Source organism: Alternaria arbusti, assembly GCF_024043155.1.
Source record: "Alternaria arbusti strain BMP 1465 chromosome Unknown scaffold_1, whole genome shotgun sequence".
NCBI lineage: Eukaryota > Fungi > Ascomycota > Dothideomycetes > Pleosporales > Pleosporaceae > Alternaria > Alternaria arbusti.
Window position 1 is genome coordinate 786,569 of NW_026249941.1, and position 11,789 is coordinate 798,357.

The window sequence follows — 11,789 nt, forward strand, 5'->3', positions numbered from 1 at the left end:
CCACCCTTCCAAGCTTCACGATACAACACAAAGTCCTGGCTGAGCAAGCTGCGCGTTGGCGGCGACGCCCCTCCAGTCGACAGAATGGCTGCTCCGGATAACAAGCAGGGCTTTCTCTCCAATCTATCCCCATGGCCTTCACGCGCCGGCACTCCCAAGCCCCCGGCGACTCCCAAGGCCGAGGGGAGCGCGGACAAGGCGAAGAAGGCTGAGCAGGAGAAAGAGAAGGATAGAGCTGCGGCAGTGCTGGCTCCCCAGCAGGGAGGGGACCATGTGATTGATCGGAGGTACAGGCTGAGTCTCAAGCGGTACCCCAAGGACTGTCCTCCGCTGGCCGTAAGGTGGTTTCATGCTATAGATGTAAGTAGTCAATATACACCTTTGGGCTTTCGTCATCTCCACAGCGCTCCTGCCTTCCGTTGCGGCACTGACTTTGGCAGACGCCCAAGCGCAAACCCCTCTCGAAACATGCCATGGCCCCAGACACGGCCCTTCCCAAACCCAAGAAATGGATACCTTTCGGCGCCAGCGACTCTCGCGCCATCGAGGCCGCCTTCCAGAAGACTGCCGACGAAGCCGATGCCGACGAACTGCGGAAGGGCATCATCAGCCCTACGACGCCCACCCAAGCGAGCGCGACTCCTCCCAAAACCACAAAGGTGCCCGTCAACGAAGACTACCTGTTCGATGTCGAGATCGAGACACGCGAGCTGGCGCCATCATACTGGCTGGGTCCTGTATACGATGTGAAGCGAGGGACGTGGTTCACACCGGATGGGGAGGCCGTCGATGAAGGTCTAGCCATGCAGCTCGAGGAAGGCTACCTGAAAGTCAAGCCATGGAAGTTCGGGAAGCCGGAAGAGAAGCGAGCAGTCTCGCAACCCCGCGCTCGGCCGCTCTCTATGGGCCCAAGTGCTGGCGAGGACCACCGCAAGGAGCTGGCCAGGCTGAATCGCGACTCGACATCCAACCCAGTCACGCCCAAGTCGTCGTATGATAATCTACAGAAAGAGGCTTCGAAACAGTCGAACGATTCCAACCCCGGCGATGCATCTACAACCTCCAATGCGCCCGCCGACTTACCGCGCACACACAGACTGTTCGGCGCACATCTGAACTCCACCGTTACCTATCAAGACGAGACCACAGCCTGGATGTTGACCGATGATATGTGGTCGCGCATGGGCAGTACTCTGTATCAGCGCTTTGCTGGAGGAGCGCATTATGCTGGGTACAAGTACATCCGAGGGTACACCGATCCCAAAGAAAAGAAGAAACAACCGACCCTAGGGAAGGGCCCTCAAAGCGCAAAACAGGAGGACCGACCGGCTACGCCCGCCCTGGCATATGGTTCAGACCACGGCAAGCAGTCTGACTCTGACGCCGACGGAGAAGCGTCGGAAAACGAGCGAAGCATGTCGCCTTCCCAGACGCGCAGGCGTAATCTCGAACGACAGGTATCGTCGCTGATGACATCCTCGAAACCAGAATATGAGCAACAACAAGAAGAGGAAATGCGAAAGCGTGAGGAGAAAGAGATGCGTGAAGACTACAAAACCCAGCATGGCAGTGATCAAGACCGTGATATTGAGCATCTGCTCCTAGTAACACATGGCATTGGACAACGTCTCGGAATGCGAATGGAGTCTATCAACTTCATCCACGACGTCAACACGTTGCGCAAGTCCCTAAAGTCTGTCTACTCAGCTTCGCCGGATTTGCAAGCCCTGAATGCGGAAACGGACTCAGAGACCAAGAACAACCGCATACAAGTTATCCCCATCATTTGGCGGCACTTATTGGACTTCCCAAAGCAAAGCTTGAAGCACAACCGCAAAGAACACGACCTAGGCGATCTCGACCACGAAGATGAAGAGTATCCTAACCTCGAGGACATAACTGTTGAAGGTGAGTTAAGCGACCCGGTCCTGAGCCCGAACGGATACTAACAATACAGGCGTTCCCGCTGTTCGCAATTTCCTCACTGATCTCGCGCTTGACATCTTGCTGTATCAAAGCCCTGCCTATAAGGGCCATATCTCTCGGATCGTCGTTAACGAGCTAAACCGCACCTACCGCCTATTCAAGGAGCGCAACCCATCTTTCAAAGGCAAAGTGAGCTTAGTCGGGCACTCGCTCGGGTCTGCCATCATGTTCGATATCTTATGCATCCAAAAAGACCCAAAAGCCAAACCAAGCACACAATCGGCCAAACAGCGAAGATCTACCGAAGAAGGCCTGAAGCTGGACTTTGAGGTGGAGGACTTCTATGCTCTTGGATCGCCTATTGGCCTGTTCCAGATGCTCAAGGGGCGTACAATCGTTGGAAGACCACAGAACTCTACCACTGGATTTGTTCCGCCAAAGACGCCTGCGACATCGATTGACGACCCGTTCTCACAAGGCGGAGACGAGCATGCGTTCGACATCACGACTTCCTCGCCTCTCTGCAAACAAGTCTTCAACATCTTCCATCCGACTGATCCAATTAGTTATCGCATCGAGCCTTTGATATCGCCAGCGATGTCAGCCCTTAAGGCTCAGCCTCTACCTTATACCAAAAAGGGCATCTTCGGTGCGCCTGCATCGCAAGGATTTACTGGTATTGGACAGCGCGTTGGCCAGGGTGTGACAGACTTTTGGACTTCTCTAGGATCTGGTAAGTTCAGATCCTGACTACCTGACATGTTCGTTACTGGGAAATACATGCTGACAAAACATGTGCTACAGGCATCGCCAGTGGACTACTCAACCGCAGTCTCGGCATATCAGGAACCGAGATGACAGGCGCAGGCAGCAATACACAAGGACAGCGTACCTCTCGACCCCTCACCGCCGCGGCGCCCGCCCCAAATAGCGCTGTAAATCTCGTGCCAGGACTCAACGAGCCTACCAGTGCCTTCATCAGCGAAGAGCGTCGCCGCCGCCTCGGACAAGAGACCATTGCCGAGGGCACAGATGGCGAACACCCTCCCACCCTCATCGAAGGGGACATCGAAACCCTCTTTGCTGGTTTCCAAAAGCGAAGAGCGAGCCAACAAAGCGAAGACGGCGAGCGAGACGTAGAGAAAGACCTCGAATGGCAGGAGCTAGAAGAACGAAGTCGCAAGCTTAAGAAGGAGGAAGCTAAAGTCCGAGCACTGAACAGTAACGGTCGTGTGGACTACAGTATCCAAGAAGGCGTGAGTAGTAATTTCGTGTCCATTGTATGTGATGATATGTTCTGACACTGCGACAGGCTTTTGATATCTCGCTGCTGGCGAGCATAGCGAGTCACATGACATATTGGGCCGACGAGGATGTTTCGCATTTCATGATATCGCAACTTTTGGCGAGGCATCGTGTTTTTAAGCCGAAGGAGTGAGTTTTGCTCGAAGACTAGGCACTAGATTGATGATATACCCTGAATAGATTCCTGACATCTTCGATGACGGCTGCGAACACTACGATAGTGAGTATCATGGGATGACTTATATAGTCTGACCTGTCCGTGTTGTTCTGAAGCTGTTATCTTGGGCTAATGCACCCTTCCGCCGGTGATCATTCTAGAGACGACAGGGCATTTCTCCGCCAGGTGTTTGCTGCAACGCGCGGACGTGCGTTTGCTATGCGCGCAGTCTTCTTTGTTTGTTTTCCTTACCCAAATAGGGCAGTGTGCGCTTTCCTTGCTTTCACGCCCCGGAATTTGCATTGGGAAGCGCGTCGCACAGACTTTTCGAGTAGCATGATCTCACTGACCGCGAACAAGGCAGTCGTGACATCGACCCGCACAGCCACCTCTCCACCCGCACCCGCAACGATGGCCACTCCAACGACCAATTCGGCAACCGCACCCGCTACCACTACCGCCACTACGTTCAATCTTCTACGTCACATCAGAACGCGAGTCGTAGATTTCTTCCTCCCCGGAAACATCCGCCAAGAATATCGCAGGATTGTCACGCCCCTAGCCAAATACAGATATGCATTCGTTGCACTTGCCGTCAGCACCCTGTTTGCGATCGCAGAGTATGAGCAGCCCGGGTACTTCCCCAGACCCCAAGAGTTGACCAACGCAGTGGTATGTACGTCAAGGAAGCTGCGTAGATAGCATTACTAACCGCTTGTAGATCGGCTTCCTGTGTGCGAGCATGCTCATCTTCGCTGCGTTCGCGTTGATGGAATACACCGAGACGCACACCTGGCCTTGGGAAGACGAGGGCTTTGTTTGGCCATGGCAGGCGCTGCTGTGGAGTCAGACTGCATACGTCGACGAGACGATGGGAGAGAGCGTCGCTGCGTATCGCAACACGAACATGAACATGAACATGATGGCGCCCTCGATCCGGGTAGATGGAGGTGAAGATGCTGTGGTATTGGAGGAGACTGCATCTTTGAACGACAGTACCAGATCCATGGCTGATTCCACACTCGGCTCTACTACCCCGGCTGGCTCGCCCGCTCGACCCGACATCGTTATCCCGCCTACGCCCTTGCTACCTGGTGGCCTTCGACCCATCCATCTTCCACCACCGCCGGTGCATCATTCTGGTCTCTTGGGGGAGTCGCCGGCGCCGATCAAGTTCAAACACTTCAGCGGGCACCTGAGCCAGGAGAATGTTGATGAGGAGTAGATTGGGATAGTCTAGAGGTGTACGCGGACATTTGAAGCAAAGAACGAGGGGATCTTGGGATGCCGCGCTATGCTTCAGCGGCCTACAGGCTGGGAGATGTCAAAGTCCGGTGTAGTCGAGGATGTCAAGGGTAGGTATAATGAATCACTTCATCAGAGGCAAGCATAGTTCGGAGATGATATGAGAAGGCAGAAAAAGTACCATTCTCAACTATCTCCTAATCGTGAAGTACAGTACCCATTGCGGACCAGCCGACAACGAGCATACAAAAAAAGAGCAAACCAAAACGGCGCTCGCAAACAAAGCTGCACCCCACCGCCTCAATTCTGAGCGCCAGCCAGCTTCAGAAACCTCACCCAATGGGCTTGGTGCTTCCTCACCAACTCCTCCAACTGCCCAAACACCGCCGCGTCCAGTTCTCGCTGCAGTTGAACCTTGTTCTCCTGCCAGCCAACCGTCTCCAAGTAGCGCCACGCCCGCGCCCACAAGTAGAAGTTGCCCCCTTCGAACAGCTGCTGCTGACCCCCATTGTCAGCGACAAACCCAGTCACCAACCCATCAACACGTGCCAGCACGGAGATGAGTTGACCAAGAGCCACTGTCCCACCAGGGGGCAGCGACTGACCAGATTTGCATTGCCAACGCAGGAGGTTAGCAAACGAGCGAAGTCCGTTCTCTTTGCGACGAAGATTCGTCTCGAAAGAGGCGAGGGAAGAACCGGAGATGTAGTCGGCGATCTTGTCCAGACCGGTCGAGCTCACATACCCAAAGTCGGCTCCCATCACCAGCGGGATACTGTCGAGCCCGGCGTCGAGAGGGCTCTCCCGGCGGGAGGCCTTGTCGTCGGCGTCATCCTTGATGCCCGGGGCAGCGACCTCGCGGAGTTGGTAGATGACGTTACCGCCACGGCCACCACCGCGACGGCGCGAGGAGGGGCGGGAGGCGGGACCAGAGGAGAAAGACGGGGTTGGCGCGAAGGCCAAACCGGCACCAAAGGCGCCACCGAAGGAAGGAGCGGGAGCAGGCGCGGCAAAACCAGCACCGAAATCAGCACCGAAGAACGGAGCAGCAGCACCAGACCCAGGCCCGAAGGCGAAAGAAGAGGAGTGGAGAGGAGGGGCCGCGTTAGGTCCAGGAATGTCATCAGCCTGGGGCTTATGGTCAGCCCCAGCTGGAAGGGAGAGGGAAGGTGGCGGCACGACAAATCCGAAATTGTCGTTAGCCGGAGGCTTATGGTCAGCCTCCGCTGGGGGAGAGGGGTGTCGAGGAGGAGGGGGAGGAGCCGAAACCGAGGATGTGAAGCCGGGCAGCACCAATCCCAGGGAGCCCGAAGCATGGTTAGCAGGTGTCGCCAGCGACAACCCACCAAACAGAGGCTGTAGCTGTGGTCCTGGTGCTGGAACCGGGAGCGGAAAGATGTGTATGAGCCCTTCGGGCTTCGACGGGATGCCGGCCAGGATTTCAGCGACTGTGCGCTGAGGCGGCGGCGGTGCGACAATGGGGGCGGGTGGTGCCGAAATAACCACAGGAACCGGAGCGGGAACAGGAGCAGGAAGAACTACGACTGGAGGGGGAGCCGCAGCGACGAAAGGCGAGGGGGGAGGCGAATTCGGAAGGGGAACCAAACTCGCAGCCAATCTCTCACCACGAACCGCACGCCAGCGCCACCCACACACCGGATCCCAAGCTCTTTCTATCTGGCCAGAGGCCTCGGTGGACCTCACCTCCAGGAACGTGTCGTACTTGCCCTCAGCGGGCAAGTATTGCTGCTGTTGCTGTTGTTGCTGCTGCTGTCGGGGCGGCGACAGGAGGGAGCCAGGGCGAGCCCACTCAGGGACCGGAGGAGGAGACCGAGACCGAGCACGCGCAAGAGCTCGACGCTCTCGGCGCGGCAGTGAAGAGGAAGGCGAAGATGGGGCGGTATGCGGACCAGCCGCAGGGACCGAAGAAGAAGAAGAGGAAGGGGGAGAAGCCCAGAAGTCATCATGCTCGCAAGCGAGCCACCCCAGGAGAGTAAAGACGGCGAGGAAGAAGAGGAATGCCATTTTGGCAAAGATATGTGATGGTATGTATGTGTGTGTTGGAAATGTGTGGGCTGGAGAAAGAAGAGAGGGGACGGGGGAAATCGCTCTTTATATATTGGACATCTGGGAGCTGCAAAGCTGGGAAGAACGGTACAATAGCTATCTTTCTATTGTGAGGTGGATTGACAAGTCGAGGTGACTGCTGGAGACGACAATAGGAAAAAAGTGGAGAAGTGAAGGTGGAAAATGTACCTATCGTGTTCGCCTTCACCTCGGATTTCTGAGTGGGTGTAAGACACATGGGACAGCGGGGAGGTACTCACGTCGCCAGCGGGCTTTACAAGCTTCATACAGGCGTATGCGTATATCTCCAGGCCAACCCATGACGTCTCTGTTCATGAAGCAAAAGTATGCTACAAACCTCCAGGCCTCTTCGTGATGCCTGCATCCACACACTGCCAATGCGATGTAGACTCAACGCCCTACCACTCCCTAACCTCCCCTCCCGGCCCAATAAACCCCGGACTAACCCAAGCCTTCGCATCCCTACTCTCGCGTCTAACCATCTCCTCATCAACCTCAATCCCCAGCCCCGGTCCCTTCATCAGCTCAATGTACCCCTCCTTCACATCCCACACCTCAGGATTCTTTGTGTAAGACGTGAGATCCTGGCTGCCTGCATTATAATGTATACCCAAACTCATTTCTTGGATCGCGAAATTAGGTAGCGTGCAATCTACCTGAACACATGCGGCAAGGGCGATGGGACCTAAAGGGCAGTGCGGCGCGATGGCTACGTCGTAGGTTTCTGCGGCGGAAGCTATACGGCGCATTTCTGATATACCGCCTATGTGCGAGATATCTGGTTGGAGGATGTCGACGCAGCCGGCTTCGAGGAAGGGACGGACGTCCCAGCGAGAATGGAGGCGCTCACCTAGGGCTATGGGTATGGAGGTCTGGTTGTGCAAGGATGTGATACCCGTGATGTGTTCGGAGAGTAAGGGTTCTTCGATGAAGAGTGGGTGGTGTGGTTCTAGGGCTCGCGCGAGTTGCTTGGCCATGGGCTTGTGGATGCGCCCGTGGAAGTCCATGCCGGCGTCCATTCCGAGGTCTTTGACTGTTTTGAGACGGTCGACGGCGGATTGGAGGACTGATGGGGAGTCGAGCCAGCCGATATCTTCTGTTGCGTTCATTTTTACGGCGTGGAAGCCTTGGGCTTTGCGGACGAGACTGTATGAGACGTTTAGTAGCGCTATAATCTCATTACTTCGAGATACTTACGCTTGCTCTTTGACATCATTTGGTCGGTCTCCGCCTATCCATGCATACACTCTGAGCTTGTCGCGTAATTTGCCTCCGAGCAGTTGGTAGATTGGCACATTGAGTTTCCGAGCCTTGAGGTCCCAGAGAGCAATGTCGATGCCAGCTAGTGCGCTCATAAAGACTGGCCCGCCACGATAGAAGCTGGTACGCCAGCACATTTGCCATATGTGCTCGATGTCACTGTTATGTCGTCAGTATTGATACCGCTTCGTGTACTAGGAATTGTCTCACTCTGCTTCGAAGCCGACGTAACGCTCAGCCCAAGCGTCTAAGCATCCTTCGACTGCTTGTGTATGGCCTTCTAGTGATGCTTCACCCCAACCATAATTTCCATCTGCATCGGTGATCTTGACGAACAGCCAACGCGGTGGAACGCGAAAGTATTCGATCGTTGCTATTTTACCCATGGCTTACGCTCTTCGCTTTTGTATTCTACTATCTCTGTTGACGTTCGGGGTTGTCGATGCCAAGTTACTGTTAGAATCTCAAGCATGTTCTTCACTTGGAACATGGCATTGCCATCTGGGTCTACATAACTCCTAGATTGGCCAATGAGCACAATGCCGCCGCCATGTCCCCTTCGCGGTAAGCCGAACGGCGGCGCGGGGTCAAAAGGGCCAGAAGGGCTCCACCGCGGGGCGCATAGCTTCGGCAGCTGGAGTAAAGCAACCCGAGGAACGGCTGATCAAGACTTGCAATAAAACTCGCGGTACTCGCTGCGCGTGATAGCTGCTGCTTAACATTTGACTCCAAGAAGAAGAAGAAACGCATCACCAAGCGACAAGAACGCGATTCTACGCACGAGCCACAAGGATGACATCATCACCACCAACCGGCGTCTTCGTCCCCGTCCCGACCTTCTTCAAACCCCAATCCGAATCCAAATCGCTGCAACCCGCTGTCGACGTGCAGACTCAAGTCGAGCACTCTGTGTTTCTTGCCAAAAATGGCGTGCGCGGCCTCGTCCTGCTCGGCTCCACAGGCGAAGCGATTCACATGTCGCGACAGGAGCGCATCGACCTTGTCACTGGTGTGAGAAAGGGGCTCCACGAGGCGGGCTTCGAGCACTACCCGATCATGGCCGGTACATTAATCAACAGCGTGGATGAGACGCTTGAGTGGCTACAAGACTTCAAGCAAGCGGGTGCGCAATGGGGACTTGTCCTTGCGCCGGGCTACTTCGGAGCCGCGGCGAGCCAGGAAGGCATCAGAGAATGGTATACCGTTGTCGCGGACAAGAGCCCGTTGCCCGTACTTATGTGAGTCTCAACCACGTGAAGTTGTTGTATCGTACTAACGAGACGATAGCTACAACTACCCCGGTGTAACCAACGGCGTCATGGTCACCCCCGAAACCTACCGCATCCTCGCCCAACACCCCAACATCGTCGGTTGCAAGATGTCGCACGCCGTCGTCTCATGGCATAACCAAGTCTCCCTAGACCCCAAGATCGACCACAACAAATTCCGCGTCTACTCTGGCCTCGGCCAACAACTCGGTCCCATCGTCATCTTCGATGCCGCAGGTGTCATCGATGGTCTCGCAGCCATATATCCCAAGACCGTTTGCTCGTTGATGAAGCTGGCGGAGACAAGACCCATCACCGATGAGAACCTCAAGAAGATGAAGGAGCTGCAATACACCGTTAGTACTGCGGAGGAGTTCATCGGCAAGTATGGGATTGTAGGCATCAAAGAAGCAGTCAAGAGGGTCACCGGTTTTGGCACAATGGAGGGCGGAAGGCTGCCCCTCAAGGGTAAGCTTCCTGATGGCGAATGGGAGAAGTGGAGTGAAACTTGGGAAAGGATACAGAAGATGGAGGATTCGTTGGGCGAGAAGGACTTCAAGTAGAGTAGGCTTTGTCAATCTAAGCGGCCGTATTGACTCAGCTTTAGATGTCCTCATGTCTAGCGTAACATTGTTTTAATCTCTTCCATAGGAGTCAACGTCATCACATCGGCTAATCCAACACAGTGGCCCCCTTCTGTCAGCGCCAGATCAATGCAGAAGTTCACAACGTTGACTAACAAAGCATGGACCGTGTACAGAGACGGCGACCAAGATGTCTACTACATACACAAGTCTAACGAAATCCCAGTCGAACTGATCCTAATCTCACGCTTTACCACTCTCGAGCCTGCTGCGGGCAGTGCACCACGTCAGAATGGCTAAGTTGGATGACCTGCCGGATGAGCTGATACTCAACATACTCCACAGGATTACCTCCGATAAAGCTGACCAGACTGCTCTAGCAGGTTTCACACGTGTTGCAAAGAAATGGCGACCCGTCGCCGAGGAGGTTCTTTACCATGCGCCTATCCTTCCCATCGGATTGGATCATCATGGTGCTGTCATGCAATTCCTGCGTGCATTGATCAAGAACGCGAAACTTGCGAACTTCGTGCATCATCTCGTCCTTCCAGTCACGAAGCGACTGCACAACGACGAGTCAGAATGTCAAGATCAACAATGCGTGCACGGTCTGGAGGACCTCAAAGCTGATATAGATCGCCTAGTGGGCTTCGATTATAAGCTTTGCACTCAAGTTGAGGGTGAGAGAGAGATTTCCATCGACGGAAAGATCGACGGACAAACGATGCCTGCATGTTATTTCGAGCCGTCACTCGGTGGCCTTATCCTCGGTCTGCTACCCAACCTGAAAACGCTCGACATGCAAACCTACCAAGAGCCGTTTGGCCCGGATGAGCATGGTAAGCTACCGCCAAGAATCACTGAGACAACGGTCCAGGACTGGTTCAGTGCTCAAAGCAGTCAGGTTGGCGACAACGCCGTTAGTGGTCTTGCTGGTTTGCAACACCTGACTTGTGAAGAAATCACGGACTTTGATTTCTTTCGAGGGCCGAATCTAACGTCATTGGAACTAAAATGGGACACTTACTTGGGAGCAAACCCCATCGCAGCCCCGGTACCCGCAGTCATTTCTACAAGCATCACTTCTATACATCTTGAGATGACCATTCAAATGCTCGATGGCAGGAGGTGCATAAGAAGCGAGTATCTACACGCTCTTTTGCAGGGTTTGCCAGCGCTTCGAGAGATATCAGTATTTCTCTCCTACCCTGAACGGCACTCTCACCTTGACTTTGAGGATAGAGACGACCTGGGTTGGGATAGTATCATCGAAGCTCTGAAACACGCAGCACCAACGCTTGAAGAGTTGTTTATCGATGTAGAGGTACCCTTTACAGATGAGAGCGTATCGACACGGGCCCGGTCCATTGCCACTTCACTGCGGAATTACAAGTTCGATAGATTGAAGCGGCTACGCATCCCGAATGAAGCGCTATGCAGCGTACAAATGAGTCATAGAGTTGATACGGTCGACGCGCTTCCCTTGGGCTTAGAAACGATTGAGGTCGTAGACCCTGATTACCGTACCTTGGTTTGGGTGGATGCTCTCACAGTTCGTAAATGTGAGGGGAATCATACCGCACTGCGCGCAGTTGCGTTGAGACAGCGAGATTTTGTTGAGGCCGCGCAAGTCTGGTCAGATGCGGAAGAGGAGGGCATTTCGATTAGAGCCGTCTTGCCCACTCACTAGCTGCTAGAATATTGTAGCTAATAAGTCCTTAAGGGCGTTTTCATAAAGGACCAATGTATCACAAGCAACACCATGATGAAAATGATGAGATTGAATGAAGTGCAATGGTGAGTAGCTGTGATGAAGCGCGCCGAGGTCGGACGCGACGCGCACGCGCCTAGCAGCTGATCTAGATCAAGATAAGATAAGATCAAGCGAACTCATATTGGATGTTCTCCACCCGAATATCGAACCACGCGCAAATTTTCGCCAGCCACAACACGACT

The 11,789-nt window shown here is 54.4% G+C and overlaps 6 protein-coding genes across 6 annotated transcripts; 4 read left to right on the plus strand and 2 right to left on the minus strand.

Moving 5' to 3' along the window:
* Window positions 1-84: 84 nt before the first annotated feature.
* Window positions 85-3,364, plus strand: J4E86_000285 (uncharacterized protein; the record flags this gene model as incomplete). Its single annotated transcript, XM_051440860.1, has 5 exons — window positions 85-336; window positions 441-1,908; window positions 1,958-2,659; window positions 2,731-3,182; window positions 3,239-3,364. The coding sequence occupies 5 exons, from the start codon at window positions 85-87 to the stop codon at window positions 3,362-3,364; spliced, it is 3,000 nt and encodes a 999-aa protein (XP_051307031.1).
* A 435-nt stretch (window positions 3,365-3,799) lies between these two features.
* Window positions 3,800-4,613, plus strand: J4E86_000286 (uncharacterized protein; the record flags this gene model as incomplete). Its single annotated transcript, XM_051440861.1, has 2 exons — window positions 3,800-4,060; window positions 4,110-4,613. 2 exons carry the CDS (start codon window positions 3,800-3,802, stop codon window positions 4,611-4,613), a joined length of 765 nt encoding a protein of 254 aa, XP_051307032.1.
* Window positions 4,614-4,933: 320 nt separating this feature from the next.
* J4E86_000287 (uncharacterized protein) lies at window positions 4,934-6,658 on the minus strand (the record flags this gene model as incomplete). The annotated part of the gene is made up of 1 exon (XM_051440862.1): window positions 4,934-6,658. One exon carries the CDS (start codon window positions 6,656-6,658, stop codon window positions 4,934-4,936), a length of 1,725 nt encoding a protein of 574 aa, XP_051307033.1.
* A 461-nt stretch (window positions 6,659-7,119) lies between these two features.
* J4E86_000288 (uncharacterized protein) lies at window positions 7,120-8,367 on the minus strand (the record flags this gene model as incomplete). Its single annotated transcript, XM_051440863.1, has 3 exons — window positions 7,120-7,867; window positions 7,919-8,140; window positions 8,192-8,367. The coding sequence occupies 3 exons, from the start codon at window positions 8,365-8,367 to the stop codon at window positions 7,120-7,122; spliced, it is 1,146 nt and encodes a 381-aa protein (XP_051307034.1).
* A 406-nt stretch (window positions 8,368-8,773) lies between these two features.
* On the plus strand, window positions 8,774-9,812 carry J4E86_000289 (uncharacterized protein; the record flags this gene model as incomplete). The annotated part of the gene is made up of 2 exons (XM_051440864.1): window positions 8,774-9,219; window positions 9,269-9,812. 2 exons carry the CDS (start codon window positions 8,774-8,776, stop codon window positions 9,810-9,812), a joined length of 990 nt encoding a protein of 329 aa, XP_051307035.1.
* A 313-nt stretch (window positions 9,813-10,125) lies between these two features.
* On the plus strand, window positions 10,126-11,523 carry J4E86_000290 (uncharacterized protein; the record flags this gene model as incomplete). Its single annotated transcript, XM_051440865.1, has 1 exon — window positions 10,126-11,523. The coding sequence occupies one exon, from the start codon at window positions 10,126-10,128 to the stop codon at window positions 11,521-11,523; it is 1,398 nt and encodes a 465-aa protein (XP_051307036.1).
* Window positions 11,524-11,789: the final 266 nt, after the last annotated feature.